General features: G+C 44.1%; 1 protein-coding gene across 4 annotated transcripts in view; it reads right to left on the reverse strand.

Annotated features, from left to right (window-relative positions):
• The window catches only part of LOC146805876 (transmembrane protein 126A-like), a 126,975-nt gene that overhangs the window by 61,067 nt on the left and 41,673 nt on the right, over window positions 1–24,235 (reverse strand). For all 4 annotated transcript variants that reach the window (XM_085623218.1, XM_085623219.1, XM_085623217.1 and 1 more), the window contains exons 2-3: window positions 23,930–24,054; window positions 14,044–14,237 (exon numbers count right to left, since the gene is read on the reverse strand). In XM_085623218.1, the coding sequence (XP_085479344.1) occupies window positions 14,044–14,237; window positions 23,930–24,048 (313 nt within the window). In that variant the 5' untranslated portion in view covers window positions 24,049–24,054. The remainder of the gene's footprint in view (window positions 1–14,043; window positions 14,238–23,929; window positions 24,055–24,235) is intronic.

Here is a 24,235-nt window from a genome sequence, read left to right on the forward strand (position 1 = left end):
AGTGTGTGGGGATGGAGAAAACATAAAATTTTCTAATCCTGTAGACAAGTCGTCTACCGTTGTGGGTGAGAGTTGGAATACCTTGTGTAGAAGATCAACAGCACATAGATGCGAACTATCGCCTTCAGCATGGGAAGCATCAGCAATGTCTGGATTGGATGTTACCTGCGCGTCTGGTGTTTCCTCTCGTACCTCAGCAGTAGCATGCTGCGTCTGTGAGATCTCAATGAATGCCGCCATCAGGATTGGTAGCCGCTGGGGACAACACATAGCATGGGCCATTATCGGGTCCTGCAGAGTATTGATATCCGGAGGCATGATGGGAGTGTCAGACAAATGTCCAGCATGCATTCTTCACCGCATAGCAGGCAGCGTAGAACAGGTAAAATGCAACCTTGCCAGATTGGTCTGAATGACAGAAACCAAGTGGTGTTTAATTCTCGTAGACGAGGTAAACCCAGAATTTGGACGATGCGCTCTCGACACTTCATCTCCAATAGAGTTCTTTCCATGGTGAACTGGGTGTCGCTGGTGATTTAGCTTGCCATATCGTAGCAGTAGGAGCAAAAATAGTATCCCTGCAACGAGTGCTAAAAAGAGCGACAGTCCGCCAAACACAGAGTGCACGAAGTTTGGAAAACTTCCGAGGACTGCTTCAAAAGGTGCTAACAGTCCTACACACACGTTCTTAAATACATGTACAATACCGCTCATATCAGACATGTTTAAGATACGACCTAACATTTCTGAGAAATGCACAGGGCAGTGTGTATACAAAAGGGTATGTATCTCTGCAGAAGTCCTTGTGACTTGGAGATCATAGGTTTCTTTGGCAGAGGTCAAAGGCACAGTTTTTTGTAAAAGAATGGCTTTCATTCTGCTTAGAGTATCAACTCGTATAGAAGAGATATTCAGTGAAGGCCATAGAGGCGACTCCCTGACTATGTCTATTTGGGGAAACCAGACTTGCATACAGCAAGTGACCCTGGATGTAACCGTTACTAGATATGGGATACCTGGCAACATGCCACAGCAGCTGTGATCATTCAACATAATGTAACTCCCATTTGAAAGTTGGCCAAAGATTGGATTAATCACTGCTGCCGGTGAACTGTGCAGGTGGCAGGATAAGTTTGTAGTGGAACCGTCACAGGCCCCGTATAAGTTATTACCCTGACAAAGGAGAGAACCGCTTAGTGCGTTTTCACAGTTTTCACCGCTAAGAAACACTTCACGTCCCCCACTCCAACATCTGTGTGTGTGTAAGGTAAATCCCAGGATGTCTTGATGTATTCTTTACCCAACCTTTCATATTTGCCTGCTGGTATATTTTTTAGGCAATACTGAAAATGGAAAGTCGTAACAGGCAGAGTAATCTTACCATGTATGATCCACTCAGTAGCTAGTTTTTCTGCCACTGTGAATGGTAATTTCTCCAGTTTTTCAATGCTCAGCACCGCATAGTCTGCTCCCCTTTGTGCCAGTTTGATCTGTCTATCATTGAGATTGAATTCTGCAAACAGTGACGTAGTTTTGATTAACCGCCAAGGCACATTGACAGAATGCAGGTTTTGAAGCGTCCAGCCTAATAGCATGATAGAACGTAGCTGTGACTGACCATGTAGCAACATGACCAAGTCTTGTTCCATGAGGTCTATGACAGAGGATACAATGCTGTCCAAAGAATATATCCTGGACGACAGTCGTTAACCCATTGTCTACTACAGAGAGAGAGATTTCTCTAAATTAACACGATCAATTTCACATTCGTTCTGCAGTCTCTGCTTGGGTGACCTTCCATGCTTCATTATAAGCAGCGTAGATACCGGCATATATGAAACGGTTTGGCGCAGTTTTCTTGGTCCTAGCATGTATTCCCTAAGGTCTGTGCCTTCTTGAAGTAAAGTTAAGTGTTGTTTTACATCCTCTAGTGTAGCTTTCTGTAGCCAATCAAGGCAAAGTTTCCCTTAACTGTAAGTTGTTACTACCCCCGATGCTATCTTTGGACATAACATGGGTCTGGCCTATGAAAGGTAAAACCTTGTGTTTTGTTCAGGAATCTATCTTGACAGTTGTTTGTGTCTAAGGGCCAGAGCAACCATTTTTTCCATTCTGGATCTGATCTGTTGAGATGCAAAATATTATGTACGTCGACCTCCCCCTGTGTAGTGCTTTCACTTGTAGGTGCAGGTATAGATGGAGTGTCCATGTCTTATCTTGGCTATTCCAAGGCATGATGTTTGTTGGACAGTGTCGTTCAAAACATAATTTGCTCAGGGATGATACAGGCTCTAAACAAAGCTTTTATTCCCTGTACTTGCCAATCTTTAGTACCCCAGACAGTTTTTGTCTCAGTGTTGTCTTTCCAAAAGTTGGTACCCTGTCTAGACAGTTGGGCAATAAAGGCTTCAGAATAAATCTGTTTGGTATTCGTTAACATAGTCTTCATTCCTGTCTTATTGACATTCTTAAAGTAAAATGTCTCTGCATTCGAGATATTAAACGCTGAAAAATATGGAAATTTCATTGCAAATGTTTTCGAGCTACCCTTTGGTGGCGTAGGACAATGTTCCCATTGGTTATACATAGATACATTTCGAGGTGTTGCAGATTTAAGCAAGAAATGATGACCATAGTGATTATAACAATACAGTTGTTCATAGTTTGATGAACCTTGTAAATATTGATTATTAGTGAGTGCAGTTGACATCTCTAGATCAGACATCATATTATTAACAGTCTCGAAGTCCCAATCATCAGAAAAGGTTCTGGAGGTAATAAAGTCACTTAATTAAATTTTAAATAAATGTGGAATCTTCAAACGTTATGATGGGCCAAAAATGTCATATTCGGTTTTGTCCCAAACTATACCATCAGGTATAGGAATCGCTGTGATGTTCACTGCTGACAAGTCTCTTGCTTCACGATGGGATGATTTGTGTGGCTGGCGAAGTAAGTTCACTCTTTTACTTGCTGTGTCCAGTTGAATATATCTTCCATTAATCTGCATACCCAGAGTTATTACCAGAGCTAACCAAAGTAGAAAGAAGAATATTCCCAAAACAATCCATAGTTCAATCCATGGTGAAACTGGATAAGTCTTTTTCAGTAGATGAAAAAAGTCTGTTGCTTGTTATTTGAAAGTTCTTTGTACTGGCGTCGTTTCAGGCTCGCTGGGATCCTCAGAAAATGTATCAAAGTTCATGAAATAGCCAGAAGCAGTTCTGTCAATGGTTGGAATTGCATCAGGAATTGTTGAATTCGCTGGAACCAGTTGATCACTTGTTACTTCGTTGTAGACATGTGTATCAGGACGAACTGTTATTTGGGTCTCAAGAGGTACAAGGTCCATAGCATTGTTGCTTAGTCCTCTATTTCTTACTGCCGAATCTTCAAAGGTGATGAGCCTCTCAGTTTGAACCTCTTGGATTGTAGCTAGAGGAGTGCGTCTGCTACATTGGCGGAGTCCACTTGGCCTAATGTTCAGTTTCGGCCACATAGTGTGGTTTGATCAGGTCGATGGACACAAATCTTTTCTCCTTTTTACCAGTACGGGACGGCAAAAGTACTGTTCTTGATCCGTGGATTGCTAGGACAGGTACTGGTTGTCTGTATGAAGGCCCAAATTCCTTCTTATCCGCAATCTTTCCCCTGACTAGATCCCCAAGCTTTGGGATCCAGACAGGCCATGCTGGGACGGCCGGATTTTTCTCAGTGGTGGTTGGCTTCAGGCCCACGTTGCTTTGTTGCATTCTTAGTTTATTTAAGTCCTGTAAAACAGCCAAACGATCTTTGATATCAAATTGTTTGTTTTCCACCACTATGCCTTTCATATCTAAGTCTGGAACCAACATTCTAGTCCCAAACAGGACCTCATATGGAGTGACACCCCTAGAGAACTTCTTGGCAAATTGTTTAATGAGTGTTGGACCCTATAAAGATGTTTGACCCACACATCACCCGAGCCTAATACCCTAACTGTTATAGACTGCTTTATGTCCCGGTTTTTTCTTTTCACAACAGAATTTCCCTCAGGATGGAATGGAGAAGAATACCGCAATGCTACGCCCAGACTGGCCATGGCTTCTTTGTAAGCTCGAGAGCTAAACGCAGGACCCTGGTCAGAATGCAGTGTGCCTATTGCGTATGTGCCGAAAAAGACTAGCAAATCTTTTATAACAGTTCGAGCAGCAGCCGAGCGCTGAAGCCACATCCATAGGAACCTAGAGCACGAATCCACTGCGACCATGATATATTTATAGTTCCCATCCCTTTGTAAGGGACCGCAGTGGTCCAGGTAAACACAAGCTAATGGTTTATCTGAAATTAACAGAGGCGTCTGCGCAGGACGTTTCACAGTAGAGACTTTCATCTTTTGGCATATCTCACAGTCCAAAACATAATTTCTAGTCTGTTTCCTAATGCCGGTCCACCATTACCTTTATTTTAATAATGCTACTGTGGCTGAAACACCTGCATGGGCAGAGGCGAGCCCTTCATGTGCTGCTAGGATTAGCCCTAGTCTATGTTCCATGTTTGGAATTACTCTATCCCCCACTCCAGGGATTCGAGCAAACGGAACATTGTTTGCATCAATTATATATGAGTATTTGAGTGGAAACTTTTTAGGTAATGCCGTACCGCTGCCTTTGCTTTATGCATTGACAGCCAGCATTATTTCGCTGACTATTTTCGTTTTTGAACGAGTGATTGCAGCTACGGAAGCCATTTGCACAGCTCCTTTCGCGGCTTCATCAGTCAATGAATTCCCTTCAACGTGAACGCCATCATGTTGATGACTCAGCGTGTGTATCAGCGTGTTCTGTAGTCCGTTTCGCAACTGAACTACTTGTTCCCAAAGCAATTTGTGCTTGATTGTGCCACCTTGTGCATCTTTGAAACCATTTTGAATCAAATTCTGTAAATATTCATTGCAAGATTGAACACAGTAAAAAGAACCGCACACTATCAGTGTGGGGAATTCACGATCCGTATTTTCAAGTGCCATCTTAAATGCTTGTAGTTCAGCTCGCTGAGCTGTACAATCTCCTAGAGATTGGGTTTTTGTGACCATTGGTCTAAATTTGCCATCTCGCATGCGACCTTTAACGATAGCACACACTGCACTGTAAGCTTGTTTACTCCCCGTAGCGGGCTGTGCAGATCCGTCAGTATAAATTATAAATTTGAACTGGTCAAGAGGGAGAATTTCAGTAGGCAGAGGACATTCGTGTTCATATTACAGGAATGCTTGTGTTTTCAAATATGGATCAAAAACGTATTCAACAACAGTTGCAGCAAGAGAATTAACCCATTGTATCCATCTTGGATGTAAAGCTTTTGCATTTGGAATGATAGCCTTTGTAACTGCCTCTAGGGCTGGTACAGGAGTTACGACCATAATGTGTTTCCCCTGTGCTAGGGCTCTTTCTTTTGCTACAGCGGCTTGAACTGCTGTCAGATTTTTTTCTGTAGAAGTGAATTTCATTTCTGCTTGTGTATACAAGTGGGATTTGTATGCAATTGGTACTTTTTCACCTTCGTTAAAAGTTAAGTAGGTGAATCCACATTGACCCGGAATTATTCGGATCACTAAGTTGCGTACGTTTACGCGCGTTTGCAAGTATTTCTGTTTGGAGTGAACGCAAAATTTCTGTGTATTTTTGTGTCCAATGTGTGATTTTAAAATCAGGTTTGATTAATTCGTAGAAAGGTTTAACCCTTTCTGCGTACTTTAAAATGTAAGTTCTTCCAAAATTCAGGAAACCTAGAATCAACTGTAAATTTTTCAGCATTTTTGGTGGTTGGAGCAGCGCACAATTTTCTAAAAAGTTGGCTGCCAGGCTATTGCCTTCACTTGATAGTTCATATCCTAGGAAAAGGACGTTGAGGTGGGCAATTCTTGACTTTTTAAAGTTGAATTTGTAACCCTCTGAGGAGAAGCCCAATATTATGGTGCTCACCCTGTTCAAGTGCCTATCCAGGTCATCGTCTGTCAGATAGATATCATCAACATATGACAATGCTTCGTCATCATAAGTTTGTAGTAACTCTGTTACCCTTGTTGAGAATAACCCCGGGCTGTTTTTGAATCCCTGGGGCAGTCGACAAAATTGACACTGTGTCCCCATTATTGAGAAAGCAGTCAAATATCTGCTTTCTGGTGCAATATTTTGTCAAAAGAAACCATTTGAAATGTCTAATGTGGTTTTATATTTCTTACGTACAATGTTATTCATTAATATTGCACTATGTGCGTTTTGCACTGCAAATGTTTTGCAACAAGAATTTAAGTGTCTGTAATCCATTACTAGACGATATGTATTGTCTGGTTTGGAGACAGGAAACAAAGGAATTGTTCATTGATGAGGTGCATGTTTCAATCACCCCCTGATATTCAAGTTGACCTAAAATCTCCTTGAGCTGTTTTTTAGCTTCTTGCTTAGCTGGGTACTGCCTTTGTTCAGTCGGTTGATTTTTTAACTGGATTTTATGGTGAGGTGAGTCCTCATCCCATCCTACATGATTTTTATACAGTGCTGGGGCTTGGGCTACTGCCCATTTCCTGGCTAATGTATATTTTAAATGAACTGGAACATGGTTGGAGAAGGCCGGCATAATGTTGTCCTAGCCATGTGGGCACTCCCTGACAAACTCTGGTGGCCAGTCCTGTTCTGCTAGAAGTATATCATTCATAACCCTTTGAAAGATGCTCCCAAATGAGTCCTTTCACTTTTCTTGGTATGTCTCCGGAGTGTTATTTCATATAACCTATGTGGAGAACTAACCCTGGTGTCTACAGTCTCAACTCGTATGTCTTCTTTCAAGTCCACTGTCTCCAGAAGTCTCTTCAGGTTCTGGCGAGCTATTGTAACTTCTGCTGCACTGTCCAGCATGGTCTGGGCCCATTCTCCGTTCCCGAGTTGGGTTCTCGGTATTCTCGGCAGGCCTGATCTTCAGACCTGCTACCTTTTTTTTGGAGAATTGAGGTATTGCTTTATTTTTCTGAACGTGTTGATCGTCTTTGGACTTCACGCGTTCTTCCTTGTTTTCTGACCGTCCTCTTCTTTTGGATGTCTGTGACGATATCTGAAAGGTATGAGAGGGACGTGTATCATTATCTTGATATCTGTCAGGTTTTCTCAAATTATCTCTATTCCTGAGGTTGTACCTCCTTTCAGAGGGTTCCTTCTGTGGAGGAGACCTGCTTCAGGAATGAGAACGCTTCTCTTTGGAATTCTGTTTGCTCTGCTACCTTTTAGGAGAGGTAGGAGTGTTCTTAGGAAAGACCTTATCAGTTCTTTCAGACAGTTGTGGTTTAACTGATAGTTCTATTAGCTTTTGTATGTTTTTAAGTAATTCCTCGTCTGACATTGATTCAATGTCAGGGTCAGGTGTGTAGCAGGCTAAAATCGGCCATATTGCTCCTGGTCTACCTAGTGGACCGAGCCTGGTAATGTGATTGTAATGTTTTAGGGCGCCTTTAAACCAGAGCTCATGCTCCTGGTATGTGAGTGGAATTTCAATATCCTCGAAAGGAATATATTCCTCAGGTGGATCATCTTCTTTGTGGAAGTGAAACACATGTGTTACTGGATTTGATTCTGGGAATACTATCCATGAATAGAATACCTCTGTCTGGTGAGATTCATGTGCCTCCATGACGAAAACTGCTCTACCACCTCTTGGTGTCAGACCATGTTTTATATGTTTTAGAGTGATGGCTCTCCTTAAATTTGGTGGGATGTGTATAACACCCGCTTCGTTTTTATTCAAACCTGTAACGTTAGCCGCAGCTGTACCGTTTTCAACGACAACATCACCGTGGTTGGACATTGTTTAATGAAAAAAGCAGAGCAAGTTTCAAGGGAACAAAGATAAGGTGCACAATATTTTGGAACACTGTATCCTTCAATGTTGAACAAACCAAACAGCTAATACATAGGACTTTCGTCCTACTCAGCTATGGCGGATATTATCCCTACCCACTCCAGATGCCTTATGGAGTTTTATGAGAAGAGGGTCTCTGAGAAAAGCACGACTGAGTTACTTCAGTATCTAGCGTTAAATTAGTGCCTTACCAAACCGTTGGGCGCCATGTAGTGTAGTTCCTATATCCTCTGCGCATTGAAATAACATACACTATAGATTTGATAAAGGACTAAGGTCAGTATGTCCCTATCGAGTATATTAAACTTTATTACTTGTGTGTGCCAGCTAACTCAGAGGTCACTAGAAGCTTCTCGAATATACAAGAAGGGATTAGTCTCTGACAACCGCATAAACATGACAACTTTGTTTCCTATTTGAATCGGAACAGTCTCAGAATCGTGGAAACAATAGATAACAGTTTCGCTCAGTCAATCGTGCATGCTTCATTTCTACAGAGTTGCACAGAAATAGAGAGACGGGCGTTTCAATAAAAGGGTTTATTGAACAGTCTTATTTTTCTTGCAAGAGATATGAATTGCTACAATCGTAAGATAGACTGCGAAGTACAATATGTACGAAGTTAGCAGTAAGATAAAATAATACTGCAATAGCATGGTTTGTAGCTATGGCATATATTAATCAAAATACATACATAAATAACATAAGCTAAAATGTGATACTCATCTGATGCTTCTAAATTGTTCTACCCCGGTGTACCTAACCTAAGTGCAGTACGAGGTTTGAAGTAGGTGCCATTTCTAAGGTATAGCTAGCTATATTTTTAGTTTAGCCAAGAGTTGCCAAAAGTTTCTCTAAGGTCTAGTCAGCTCCATACCTTAGAATGAGAGAGGTTGGAATCTATTTTCTGGACTTGATAGTCTAACCCCCGCAAGGGAAGTAAGAGTGCACTGGAGCTGGATTCTCTGCGAGGAGGATGACAGCGTTGGTTGGGTCAGTGGATAAGACTGGAACTCGATCTTCTTAGGAACTTGCCGTGGCGAACTGCGTAGTCTGGGTTGGATCGAATCCTCCGGGAAACGCAATTCGCCAGGGCAAGTGCTGATATATTTATACCTTGAAGGTGTCTAGGAATGCCAGTATTGACGTAAAAGTCGGGCAGAGGAACCTCATGAATGAACCCCTAAGGAATAGATGTTCATGCATACTTAATGAGTTCTTGGAGAAATCCATATTCAAGCTGAGGGAAATTCCAAAGGCTTAAGGGTCTGGTTTTCCAATAATTCGTTGTGACGTCGATGGACGGATGTAGGAGGCCATGCCTGTATTTGGTTTGTACGGACAATGTCTAAATAAGGGCCGGATTTCTATGTCCAAATAAGGGCAATGTGAATTGTACCTATATAAGGGCATAAATCGGGAAACCTATATACGGAATCTAAATCTGCACACAACATGATGGCGCTGGAGTACTGATAGCCAGCAGAGAAGATCGCCACGTCAACAGCGGTGAACTGTTTAGGTGACATGAGACACTGTCGACCCGGAGGGCGGTTCTGCCAGCACACATCTATATAGGGCGGGCGGGATTCCGGCAGCTTGGCAGAGTACTTGTATACTCCACCACGAGGGAAGACGGTAGCCCTGTCACGATCTAAATCAGGCCCATAATCTGAAAGTTGATTTAGTTATTTCACTTCATATTTGATTGAAGTACTAACCCACAATATATATAGTACTTCACAATTTTTAACTTGGATTGGATTAAGTGTAGTATGCTCATACTGAAATTCAGACACTATAATAAAATGTTTGTGTAAAAACAATTTGCTTCTGGGAGGAGGGGGAAATTGCTCAACACCCTCCTAAATTTGGTGGTAGTGACTAAACTTTGGTGGTAGTTTCTAATCCCGAGTACCTGAAATCCTGCCAAACTCAGCAGTAAATGAGTATTCGGAGTGGGACTATGGAGGCAACAGAGATAGTCTACCGAGAAACATGTTTTCCCTGAGGTGAACACAAAACTTTCATCAGAAAATGCCCTTTTAAGGTGCACAAATAATCAGTGGAATTCTTAAAAGTTGGACATTTACTTTGATTCTTGGCATACATAATTATAGTTTTAAACTTTTAACAGGGAGTTTACTGGTCTAATGCTACACCTTTACTTAGATATTACTTTTAGCCTACTTTGAAAGTGCATCCACTTCAGCCATTGTTGGCCATGTGCACATTTTTATGCTGCCGTTATTCTATGTAGAGGGAAAGGCTCATGCTCTGAAGGATTCAAGGCTGCAACAACTAATGCAGCAAACAGCCTCCTCTTCTTGAGCTCTTCAGACTGCCATTTGGGACTTTTCGGAAATTTTCACAAATAATGTTTGCATGCCAACACCAGGGTCCATGTCAAGTTTGTTTCTCAAATCTTGAAACATCTTCTACTAAGATAATAATAAAATCAATATCCACTTTAGGGGAGAGGAGTTGGCCTAGCGGCTAGGGCGGTTGACCTCGAATCTGGGGAACTGGGTTCGAGTCTCGGCAATGACGCTGAACATCCTGTGATTCTGGGCAAATCACCTAATCTCCCCGTGCCAAACCAAAATGGGTGTCCTCATGTAACGTAACTGGTGCTATGTAAAGCTCTCTGATACCCGATTCGGGTCAAGTTCGCGCTATATAAAACTCTGCAAAAAAAAAAATTGTAACTTAGGTATAGTATTTCAAGAGCATACATTTGGAATAGTGAAAGCTAAAGAGAACGTATGGTATGACAGATCTATTTCGAATCTTAAACTGGTAATCCCAGAACTTATTTTGTCAACTACCTTCCACTTGTCCTCTTCCTCGGTGTGTTTGAAAATGTTAGATTAAGAGATGCATTTGAGACTTCAGATCAAGAGCATGGTTTCAAATACATACTAGTAGCCCTTATACATGCATTAAGCCATGGATTTATGTATTAGTCTGGCCAGCTGCAATGTCTGCAAACCTAGACCATTCAAATGGTGCACAATACCTTAACTCCATGGGCACAATGGACGTGACCTCCACGTACATAGCATTCCTAGCTGGGCAGTAGGGATGAAAAGGTCACGTCGACAGACCCAGCACTGGAGGACACACACCTGGGTTGGAGCAGGAGATTTTCCTGCTCAAGCCCATGGGGATGTGACTCTTCAGCCAATGACGCAATAGTGTCAGTGATGCAATTGCATTATCGGCTTGCTGAAGCCCAGAACAAATTCCTGGTTTCCATGGGAGCGCAGAGGGTGGCCAGGGAATTGAGTCACGAGGGCAATATGGTTTGGAATACTGGAAAAACTCAGCTTTCCAGGCAGACCTCCCTTTCCCTGCAAAGTGCCAGCTGATCAAAATAGGAGGTGATCACCAGGAGCTCCCACTAAACATCTAAGATTTTGGAAGGGTGTGCAGCAACTTGGGAAATGGCCTGTGCCCCCCCATCCAAAATCAGTCTCTATGCCCCTCCCACCCCAGACCTGGAAGGTGGAAGGGGGCCAGCAGAAAGCCAAATAGACATCCGTGATTAGTTGGAACAAAATGAAGGAGTAAGTGCAGCCCATCATGGGTAGGGCCATGTCCCCACCTCACAAAAAAGCACAAGTCTTTCTGTCCTCTGCTAGGGGACAAAAGGTCCACTAGACACCTGGTCAAATTAAAAAAAATGAAAACAAGGGGGTAGGGGTGGTGCAACATACGCACAGCCATGTCCTTTCCTAAAAAATAAGACACAAAACTCTTTGTCACCCTGAGGAGCAGATTGGGGGTTTGACCCCAATCTTCTACCCTCCCCCACCCAAGGCGGCAGAAAGCTCATTAGGCACTATGGCAAATAATAATAAAAAATAAGGGGGTGGGCAGACCTGCAATGCTCAGGTCCATGCCCTGCCTGAAAAAGGAGAATTACATTCTTTCTGTCCCCCGTTGGGGCAGAAGGCCCAATAGACACAAGGAAAAAGTGCAAAAAAAACCTCAAAAAACAAAGGGGCGGGGTGGCCTCCCATGGGCGCTGCTCAGCCTACACTTCTGAAGGGGCATACAAGTTTCTGTTCCTCTGGGGGGCTTTTTGAGGACGCTGTCCCTATCTGACCCCCAGACACATTAAAATAGACATGATAAAATTAAAAAAGTGTGTGTGGCCCACCCTGCTCTGGGGCCATGCCCCTACTCCAAATGGAAAAACAACAGTTGATGGACAGAATGTAGAACAATGTCATACATTCACCCCAATACAGAGATCTGGGCCTAAATCCATCGTTTTTTTGCTCACCATGCCATTCCAGTTTGAACCCAGCCATATGCAAATCAGTCTTGACCCTGTGCCTCATGGGAACAGTCCAGCCCGAACTGCCAAGCCAGGTCCTCCCTGGACTGGAACAAGCATCCTAGGACCGGTTTCGGGGTTTCACCCCTCTTCAGCCAGGATAGCTTGCTTCCAGTGGCATGGAGAGCACGGGACTCACGTCTGAGCATACCCGTCCCACTCGGGGTGACAAATGCAAAAACAAGTTGATGGACAGAATGCAGAACAATGTCATTCATTCACCCCAGTACAGAGATCTGGGCCTAAATCCATCGTTTTTTTGCTCACCATGCCATTCCAGTTTGAACCCAGCCATATGCAAGTCAGTCTTGACCCTGTGCCTCATGGAAACAGTCCAACCCTGACACTGGTCTCAGGATGCTTGTTTCCGGTCCAGGGAGGACCTGGCCTGGCAGTTCGGTCTGGACTGTTCCCATGGGGCATAGGGTCAAGACTGATTTGCATATGGCTTGGTCCAAACTGGGGTGGTGTAGTGGGCAAAAGAACGATGGATTAAACCCAGATCTTTTGACTGGGGGAGAATGTTTGCATTGTCAGCATTCCGTCCATCATTTGTTTGTTGTAACACTTTTCACCCTAAGTGAGATGGGTATGCCCAGACGTGGGTCCCTTGCTCACTGTGCCACTGGATTCAAGCTAGCCTGGCTGAAGAAGGGTGACATACCCTGAAACCGGTCCCAGGATGCTTGTTTCCGGTCCAGGGAGGACCTGGCCTGGCAGTTCGGTCTGGACTGTTCCCATGGGGCACAGGGTCAAGACTGATTTGCATATGGCTGGGTCCAAACTGGGGTGGCGTAGTGGGCAAAAGAACGATGGATTTAACCCAGATCTTTTGACTGGGGGAGAATGTTTGCATTGTCAGCATTCCGTCCATCATTTGTTTGTTGTAACACCCTACTCCAAATGGCGCAAACAGTCTTTGACTCTTCTTGGATGCTGGTAATTACTCCTAATTCACTAGACACCAGAGATTTTACATCTGGGCAAAATAAAGGGTTGCAGGCATCCCACCCTGGTATTGGGTCATACCTCACCCCAAAAGGGGCAGAATGCCCACTAGACATTATGGATTTCAAAATGGTAACAAAACAAACAAAAGGATGGGGAGGCCTACCCTGCCAATGAGCCACATCCCTTCCCCAGAAGGGGCTTTCCTGGGTGGTAATCCTAGCAGAGCAAACCATTCTCTGATGCAATTAGAAAAAAACATACACTCTCCTTCACAGCACTTTTTACCCATTTTTCCCTACAAAGAAACACAGTTTAGCTATATCTTGGCGTTGTTTTCAGTTCCTTTCAGGGGAATCTACAATTCCTGGGTACGTTTAGAATCCCTATAAAATTTCGAAAGGATGGTGTAAAAAAGGGAAGCAAATTTGGCGTAAACACGTTTTGAGGAAATAAAGTTCTGAAGGTTTAAATGAGAGTTCTCCTTACTTAACATCCCAAAAAGGGTTTAGCATGGGGAGGGTGGGGTGTTGGGTGGGTGGAGGTACGATGGGGGGGAGTTTGCGATGCCCTAGCAGTTAAAAGGTTAAACACAACGTTAGAGTCTAAGTTATAGTTAAATTATAGAACATTTATTAGTCTTTTACATCACTTATGTATGTGACAACTACAATAAAATATAACAATAGAATTGCTGCCTAGCAGAGGAGAGTACTGTGATTATATGAAAGTCATTGAGTCAAAGCCCACACTAAACTTTCTAAAGTGGCTAAAAAGAAATAAAAAAATACATTTTTGCTGCACAGCTTAACAAACATTACTCATATGATTAAAGTAACACATAATTTGCAGAGACTTACCTGACAGCAATGGCGTGGTTACAGCTCCATTATAAACTATTACTGTTGTCAAAAATGGAAGAACGGCCATTGGCAAACTGGATGTAAAACGTGCCTGGGTGACATTCAGGATGCGGCGGAAGAAGCTGTTTCCGATCAGACCAGCAAAGGAGCTGTTGATTCCTATGAAGACGGATCCATATGCAAACACTTTCCTGCAATTGAGAGAATGTTAAAAGCATTGGTTTACCATGACTGTGTGTACTTTTTACACGTTGACCCATCAAAAAGTACTGTGTGCATAAAGGTTGGCAAATCCCAAAATGTTATGGAGATTTTGTAAGCGCACTCTCACCCGGGTGGGTATCTTGGCACTGAGCAGGTGTGAATATAGTCGAGGACAGGCCCTGAAGAAATCCGACCACAAAGTTACAACAGTGAACATTCATGCAACTTGCAGGTGTCCTAATCTGGTTGGCCAAAAACAAGAACCAATTTCTGTTAAAGGGTCCAATCTTTTATTTTAATGAACTCCTCGGTCCCTTTGGCACTAATATGCGATCGCTGGAGCCTTTTTTAAATTTGTTATTCTCATTCCGCCACTGTGGTAGAAAACACGCAAAAATAAGGATCTGTCCCCATTTCAGGTAGAAATAGGACAGGCAGGGGTGACCATTAGTAAACACAAGCGAGGTTGTAACTTTGTGCCTATTCACAAACATTTCCAATTGATTTCTCCACCCCAAACTTAAATGAGTTAATTATAATATAAATATATTATATTATTGCAGCCAGAATGTGAAAGAGGAGGCTATAGGTGCCCGCCTTCTCACTCCATATTATTGAAAGGAGCACCTTTGCTTTTCAGATTTGCCCTATACATAGCGACTCCCATAAACTCATCCACACCACAGCAAAGGCTGTGAATATTGAGGGTTTCTGCATGAAATCTTAAATCGAAGATGACTATTCGAACATTGTTGTGTACTGATTGTTTTTTATATTTATGAAAGCTTTGATTTTTTTTTTTATTTTTTTAACAAACGAGATCTTTATTGGTATCGTTGGTCATACAGCTCAACCACTGCCTACATCCCTTCGGGCCGGCAGGGCCAAAGTAACAGTGCTAGGTGGCATGTGGGGGGGGGGGGGGGGCCGGGCAAAATACACAGCAAGCCGCCTACAACCCCATATGGGGCCGGCCGCATCAGGGGGGGGCAGCGGCAACGACACAGGGTGACTTAGATCTCGTTTTTATTAGGTTTTCTTCTGAAACAAACATTTAACAGAGACAGAACTAGGGAAGGGGAAACCACAAACCTTGAAGTGTGTGAAGTGTGAGATAGGTCGTGTTAGTATATGCCGTGGGGATGAAGACTGGGGGCGGGTCGGGGACGTCGTTGCTTGTGCAATCATATTGTGTCTAACCTGGTGGGTTTACTCTCCGCCTCAGCGCTAGGGGGGGGGGCGCACCCGGCCAGTGCGAAAGGATGAATGTGATCCGTTGGGTGTTGTGGTCAGAGTATCAGAGTTCGTGGGAGCCATTACCTACCAAAACCGGGTTGGAGGGGGTGGATTGGGGGGGGGGGGGGGGGGGGGGAGTCCCTGGGCGGCAACAGTGGCGCCACGTATGTTCCTGTGGGGGGCCAGGCTTGGGTGAACTGAAAGAGTAGTTGGGTCCATTTCATTGCTCGTGGGTACTTTCTCCGTCCCTGCGCCTCCTCCTCCCTGATTGCTTCCTCCTCCGCCGCCACCCATTTCCTCACCGCCCCCGCCCATGCCTCCCCAGTTGGCCCCTGGGGGTCTCGCCAATATTTATGAAAGCTTTGATATGTTTACTTTTTATTCGTTGTAATGACTTTGGGTAAGAAATCTGTTTTTAAAGAACATACTAAAATAATATATTCATAGGGTATGACTTAATCGGCTCCTACAAAGACTTAAGAACATTACAGAATGACAAAAAGTCAAACTAACATGTTCAGCCATTTGTTCATCCAATCTCAGCCTCCGAAGGCTGCAGCTCTGTCGTGCTTCCAGGGTTTCATCTGAGATACATGGACATGTCATTAACCTAAACGAGCACGATTCACAAAGCAAATGGTTATTATGAAACCTGGCATTGCTCTGAAATTCCTGGAAAAACGCTGGATAAGCCTGGATTAATGTGTCTGCGTGCATGGCCGGACTGGCCAGCCGGGTATGCGTGCAATCCCCCGGGAGGCTGGAGCCCCTGGAGGCCGGCTTTGGCACATGGAGGCCATTTCGACCTCCAGGAGATCTCCTTGAGATAGCTGCTCTGGTTCTAGCGCGCTGAATGTATCATTTTTGCCACTGCTGCTTTAAGATCCCAGTCCGGCCTTGTCAGTGTGTGTTTGCTTCCTCGGATGGGGGAGAAGGGTGAGGGGGACTGTGGATGTCAGGCGGTCAAGGTTCTGGAGCACATTTGGTCGGTGGAGTAGACATCTTTAGTTCTATCTATTGCGTCTTAGACTCATCTACTTAAAGGAAAGCATTAATCTGTCAAAATGGGCAAATGGTTGCCGCTGAGGCATGCAGTGATCTGCAGGTCAAAAATTTAGATGACAGCACGTCTGCATCAATCTTTCATCCTTGAGATATGCAGCGATTTGCATGGCATGACTTTAAACCCTGGCAAGGCCGATTCAGTCTTTCATCCTTCTGAAGTAGGTAAATCGAGTACCATTAAATTTATTAATACTAACACGTTATTACAATGTTTAAAACTGGCAAAAGTATTCCAATATGAGATTTACATTCGGAACATCTTACTCATCCGTTTATCTAGGAAAAGGGTGGTGCATGGATTGAAATGATCCTTATGCCCAGCAAATGCCCTTATGGTCAACATTTGTCCAGAGAGACCTGAGAGAATATAAGTTATCACACTCACAATGGCCAGGTTCTCTTGTCGTAGACCACTTGACAGGATCTTTAAATGCCAGGACGGATGAACTCAGCCTGCAGCACCTAGTGGATCATGTATGGCAGCTACACCCGGAGCTGGCGCAGGACATCTTTCAGCACAGGGGAGAATCCTGGCTCAATCTATCGCCACTGCCAAGAACAAAGTGTCAGCACTTTTGTGTGCTGGAGTTCCCAAGAAGCCTCTCTCTCTGAGACACATTCTGCCTAGAGTGTAGCACGGGGCTCCCGTATGCCTTCTCACCCTACCTCTCTTGCCCAGAGTTCTGAAGAAGATCTGACACGACCAGGCCCAAGTCATCCTGGGGGCTTCAGATTGGGCCGGACAGTATGCTACCTATAACTTCTGGACATGAGCATATGTCCTCCGTTCAGGCTGCCGCTTTAGGACGATCTTCTGTCGCGACAGAAGGGCAGGATATTGTACTCGGGTATACACAATATACACCTCTTTTTCTTGAGCAGCAACAGCTGATAGATTTTGAACCCTTACAAAGTAGAGGACGTCTTTTACAGCAGCCAGGCGTCCTTCTTGTAAAACAGTTTACGCAGGAGGCTGGGATAAATTTGTGACCTGAAGTAATTCCGGTCCCATTACAGGCAAAGTTGTAGGAAGTTTTGCTTTATGTGCTGCCTTTAGCCCAGCAAGTCTTTGCTGAGGGCAGAGTTAAAGGTTGTCAGCCCTATTTGCATTTCCCGGACCAACAGTCCTTCTCTAAAGCCCGTGTTGTGATGCATTTTCTTAAAGCTCTGGTCCATATGTTTCCACATAAACCTTTTGTAATTCCACAGTGAGACCTTAAATTTGTTCTCAATTTTCTTATTTGTACTCCTTTTGAGCCAACGGATGGCTGTCCTTTGGGTCAACTGACTCTCCAAACAGTCTTCCATATAGAGATAACTTCAGCTCATAATGTGAGTGAGATACAAGCTCTGTCTGTTAGTTCACCATCCACCACCCTTCTAGTGACTTGTCTATTTACTGGTGGGCAAGAACAAGGCTTGGCCTAAATGCCCATTAGTGTGTCCATCAAGGGTCTATTAAAATTTAGAAGCAGTTCTGTAGAAAACTGTCCAGGTTAGAGGACCTCCGTAAGGATATAGTCTTAACTTCAATGAATGGAAGTTGCAGGTCTAAACCTTTTGCAGCCAGTCTGATTACCACAGCAAATAAAGGTGACACCTCTGTGAAAGGGCTAGGATGAGAGATCAATCCAGTGTCCAAGCAGGTGTCTAGCCCACTGGCATCCTGACGGTCCATAAAAAATGTGTCCTCATCATAATAACAGGATGCATAATCCCCATGGTCTTCAGTATTACAGTGTTAACTGTGTTGTGAGTGTGAGGTAAAAGGATATGCAGCATATGAGGCAGTGCCAGAGTTATGTCCAAGTCAGAATGAGGTTGGACCGGCTGCGCGAAAGGTTGTGGACAGCGCAACTTTGGTCGAAGTAATGTCAGGTTTGCTTCAGAGTCTGATAACACAATAGATTCATTCTCTGGTGTCGGTAGCGTCAGTGCCGGTATCAACATGGCAAGGACCAGCATGAATCATTGCATCGAGTTCAAAATCAAGTTGAGCATTGGCCCCGAAGATTGGGAATGCTCTGCAGTGGGATCAAGAGGTGCAGACAGATCACTGGGTCAGGAAGTGCGCCAGAGGGAGCCAAAAGGGTGCTGAAGATATGCAACATGGCTTATTTAAAAACCTCTACTTGTTGCATGGTCGCCAAAGGCAATTGGAATTCTGGATACATTGGTGTAAGCTATTTGGTGTAAGCTATGGAACTGGTTCCTTGGTAGGGGATCGAGAACATAACTAGGAGGCATTTTCGCGTCCTTTTCTGGACATGAGTGATAGGACAAGGGTTAGTCATGCTTCAACTTCTTGCATTTTAATTTCGACTTAGACTCACCTGGCGACTTGTTGTGAAGAGGACATTTTGAGGGAACGGTCTGGAGGATGGAAAGAGGTCCACTTCCAGTTCTTTGACTAGGACTGACCCATATGCACCCTTCGACAGTGTTTACCTCCATAGAGATTAGCTTGGCAGTCCCAGGCCGACTTAGGATTCATTCAGGCACAGTCTCTGCAGGACTTGGAATTGTGCGAAGACCCTGGGGATAAGAGACATAACTAGTGGGGATCTGCCACAGATATTTGCTTAGACAGTCCCTAAAAGATTTTAACCTGTAGTCTTCAGAGGGAACATGCTCCCTTGCGTAGTGTTAATCAGAAAGATGATAAAATATTGAAGAAGCAAGCTCGGAATTTGCAACCAGAGACATAGAAAGAAAGAACTGATGTCAGCACTGAGGGTTGATGCACACATGTGGCTACGGTGTCACTTCAAGGGTAATACGAATTTGATGCACAACAGGATTGTCACCTGCTGGCACAGGGAAGTAATGCTGAGAAAATCTTTGGATCCAGTGGGGCGCCTGGAGATATTCATTAGGTGAGGAATCTGAGGTTAGAAGTGTCTACTAAAACGTGGAGAAACCTTTATCTTGAAGTGGCACCTTAAGATACCTCTGGCATTAGAAAAGGCCCACAATCTGACAAAACAGTATGAGCACTGGCATAAACCCAGATGTGCAGCTTTACTTATGCACTAGTTCTCTTATCCACAGTTTGGATGAGACTCTTTCTTTCTGGGAGCAAAAAGTTGTTTCTAGTTGTGGAACCAAAAGGAATAATTGGTAATCTGCAGAGCTGGAAGAGGGAAAACTATTCTGTGATCTTAGATCCAAATTTACAACCTTGGCTTCCTCATATTAGTGTAGATTTAAGAAAACAAAAAGTACAGTAAATGGGCTCCTAATCACGCTAAGGAACTCCCATAACTTCTTAACTGCTGTCCCCCCAAACAGCCTAGACATGGCTACATTCAACTCAATACCTCAGCTTTCTTCACCAATAAGATCATCAATGTATGCACTGCTATGGCGCTTGATGTCTGAAAAAAAATAATGAAAATGCTCCTCCCGGTTTGTAAATATCAACTTCTCCACATCTTTTAAAAACCCTTTATCCTGGGGAATCTTTCCTAAAGTATAGCTGGGAAGCCATTTTACATAAAGGCTTCCTTAAATCCTGATGACCTGAATAATTTCTGTCAGATCTTCCTGCTGGTCTCTCGAGGTAAGCTCCTGGAGAAACTGGCTTTTGGCCAGTTGAAGATATTTGTAGATAGAAATGGCCTTTTGACACTTTGAGGCAGGGTTTTGGTGAGGGTACAGCACTCAGTAAATGGTTCATTGGGTTCTGATGTTCTCAGGAGGCTTGTGGACCATGGTGGTGTCGGTCTCGGATTCTGTTCGATCCGTCAGCAGCCTTCACCACCATCAACCACAAAATCCTACTTGAAAACCCAACAAACCTATGCTTTTCTGGCATGGTTCTTAAATGGATCAAATTCATTATGTGTAGTAGAACTTAGGCAGCAGGTTGCTACCCTTCTCACCCAAAGACATAATTTTGAGTTGTGGTGTCGAGCAGCAATCTAATTTTATCTCTTTCTCTATCAATCTATATATGCAGCCGACTCCATCAAGCAGGGCTTCGTCTATACATATATGCAGAGCCTAACTTGAGCCAGTGGTTGTCAGTGGGGGCCGCAGGCTCTTGTTTTTGGGGACTGGGTCTTATTTTTCTACATGAGACATTTACCAATAACAAGAGAACACAAAAACACAAAAAGTGGAAAGACGGAGGAAGAGAAAGATGGACAAGACGTCACAAAAGGAGGAAACAGAAACCTGCAAGATGAGATAAAGGGGGAGTTTGTGGTAGTGCATTAAAGAGAGCTGAGGTGAAGTGAAGGCTACGCAGCTTTGGTATTCGTTGCACTGAGATTTTCTTGCTCCGGCCCCAGCCTTCTGAGCAGAGCTTTGGGCACCAGCACTCATATGTTTACAAATTAAGCACTGTCTGTTTGCAGATGACATCTAGGAAAGACTTCTAAAGACAGGTTCTCCCTTTTAATGAAGCCCTGATGGTCACACCAATGGCCTCTTAGCCCAAACCTTGTTCTTAACCACCAGAAAATAGAGAAGTTCTGAAGCCATAGACCTGTCCCTAGTGACCCACTTTTTCCCATGCAGCAGCCTACGTGCAGTTGGTTCTTGAATCATTATCAATGCACTGACTACTGTCAGCAAGATAATAAATAGCAGAAGCCAGGCCTCTTTTGTATATAAATTGTATCATCCTACTTGTTCATTGCGTTCATCTATCCATCTTTTTGCTAGTAGTTTCCAAAACAGGAACTGTCTCTTGAGGAAACAGATTTCTTTTGATAGCCACTGCAAAGCAGTGAAACTCCCTAGTTTATGATCTGCAAGCTCAAACAAACTTGCCTCTTTAATATTTAGTCCTACATTAGTTATTTAGTATTCTCACATATGCAGGCCGGCCTCTGAGGCCTGGCAGGAACAGGGGCTGCTGGAGAGCCAGAGGCAGTCCGCTTGGCCCACCAGCAGTGCCAGGCAGGCACATTCGAATACCCTGGGCCTATTCCCATGCTCCTGAGGACATTAGTGGCTTGAAATGTGGATCTATACTGCAATTGGACTGATCCTGATGTTGCAGGTCTCCTGGATAAAATGCAGCACTAGGTGGCGGAGGAACTGTGACCCTAACAACAGATTGCACAATGCTACCTGCTACGAGTGTGGGAGGGGTGAGAGCCACCTCATGGTGCATCTATTTGGCTCATCTTCTGAGATCTGCGCACTAAGAACTGAGTGCGAGGTTTAATATGTTGTGCTCACCAGACGCTGGGGAGTGTCTGCATGGGGCAGTACAAAATAACTTTTTCAACTGTATGAAGCATTGAGTAGGTACCTTTTGCTAATGCAGAAGCGGAGGTGGCGGCACAATCAATTTTTGCCGCTACCAAAAGAGTGAGCCAAAGCCATACGGCCAGCAATTTATAACTGGACTGGCCTTGAATGCGAGCAAAGGTTTTGGAGGGGTGCAAAACATGGCAATTTGTCCCCTGCACTCCTGTTAAGTACCTGACCACCTAACTGTCTGGAGATTTGAATAACGGGTGTCTTACATAGGCACCTGCATCAGTGCTGTAAATGGTCAAAAGCAACCATAAACAAAGAAAACTTGTTTTAAACAGAGCAGGTTACGAAAACGCCCAAACACTGCCCGATGGGTGATCCTCCCATTCTCTCCAACTTTCTGCCAACCACACTGTTGTCGTTCCCCATTAAAGAGTTTGGGACATTGATCAATAAACAACTCTGCAGATATCTTGAGGTCAACCATATACTGGATCCTTCCCAGTAAGGTTTCTGGGCAGCCCATAGCACTGAGACAGCTCTTCTTGCTGTCACTTACTCTATTAGGAACAGTTTGGACACTGGAAACTCAGTGGTACTTATATTGCTTGATCTTTCCACTGGGTTCGATATGGTGCCACATGCAGTGCTGATCAAAAGACTTTATGACATTGGGGTGCATTCACTGGCCTTGGGTTGGTTGAGAGATTTTTTGGCTGGCAGATCCCAAGTAGTTTGTATTCCCCCTTTCAAATCCAGGATAGTATTACCCGCGGGGTGCCTCAGGTAACCTCTGTGAGCCCTATGCTTTTTAACATCTATGTAGCACCACTGACAAAGGCTGTCGGGGCCTTTGGTATAGAGATTTGGTTTTATGCAGACAACACCTAATTAATGTAGTTTGGTCAAGACAGTGACCAAACGAAAGGCAGTTTTGGGGACTGCGTGCGTGCTGTGCGTGCTGTGGCTGCTTAGATGAAACAGAGTTCCCGCCAACGAAATGGAGGAAAACTGAAAGTTTTCTTTTTGGGAAAGCGCTTCAGAACTGAAGTGGCCCCTAGAACTGGGCAGTCTACCTTGTCCAAAAACGGGGATAAGAAACATTGGCATTTGAATTGATGGAAAGCTTTCTATAGTAAAGTAAGTGAATGTAACATGTGGTTCCTGTTTTGGAATTTTTCACCTTCTTAGCAAGGGGTTTCTGTGGCTTCTATTGTACTATTGGAAGATGGTTAGATGGGCACTTATAACTAGTTGCCTGGATTATGGTGATGGACTGCTGGTTGACATGAATCACTCTCTTGTGTCACAATTTCGGGTGGTTCAGAACATGGTGGCACGCTTGGCCTGCCATCTACCAGCAGGCTCTCCGACAGGTGCGGTGCGGAGGACTGTGCACCACACAGTTAGGAAACACTGTATCTTTTTACCCATAACGCCCTGTATGGCGATGGCCCACTTATCTTCGTTCCAGAATCAGTTTCTCCCACTCTACTAGGACTCTCTGATCATCTGGCACTGCACTTGCTGCTCCTTGCCGTATTCGGACAACTCGAAATGCCGGTTGTTCCTATTTTGGGATCAATCTGTGCAACATGAAAGGATGGGGGGAGGACACACCCCTGTAGTCACTCATTGTACCATATTTGTTTCTTTCACTCTATCTGGTCATGACCTGCGTAGCATGCTCAGGAACCATAGGCTGCAGGATACTCACATGTGCTGTAACATACCAGCCCTCCACACCCAGGTCTAAGGATAGCTGTGGCCTGCTTAGGTCATATTTGGTGACAATGAGCAGTGTTGGCACACCCAACCAGGCAAGTAACATTACGGGAATGGTGGACCCTTCTTGGTACGCAATTGAAGACATCCCTGGCAATGCCCTACCTGCAGAGAAGACCGTGGACATTGAGTAAGACTGAACATTGCTGAGACTATGGGGCTGAGATGTGCTATGCAGGCCTAGATTATACCATGCAAGACTTGAAACAGGTAACATTAGAAGGGACTATGTGTTAGATACTGTGCTTAAAGTGTGTTGCCAAGTATATATATGTGATATTGAAATACCAATGTAACGCTCTCATTTATAAAATAAATAGGAAAAAACATCAGACACACCATGATGGCAATGGTCCAAGAAACAGAAAATCAGCAGTACCTGTCACCTTCTGGAAGTTGCTCCAGCCTTTTAATCAAGAATGCCATGACGTCTGACTTTGAAAGGTCCATCCTGCCCATCTGCGAAGAGTCGGGTTCCACAAAACCTTTCGCCGACATCTTGGCCTGAAAATACAACATGTATCTGTAGCACAGTTTGCATGTGTTCATAGTCAACATATAAACTACAAGAAGGAAGGTGGTACAGGTGCCGCCCCACTCTTGCATATTTGCACACAGATATACTGGGCATGTGTACATAAACTGCCCGGGTAGTGCTAATCAACACGAGCAATTTTGTACCCTT

This window comes from Triturus cristatus, chromosome 8 (assembly GCF_964204655.1).
Source record: "Triturus cristatus chromosome 8, aTriCri1.1, whole genome shotgun sequence".
Taxonomy (NCBI): domain Eukaryota; kingdom Metazoa; phylum Chordata; class Amphibia; order Caudata; family Salamandridae; genus Triturus; species Triturus cristatus.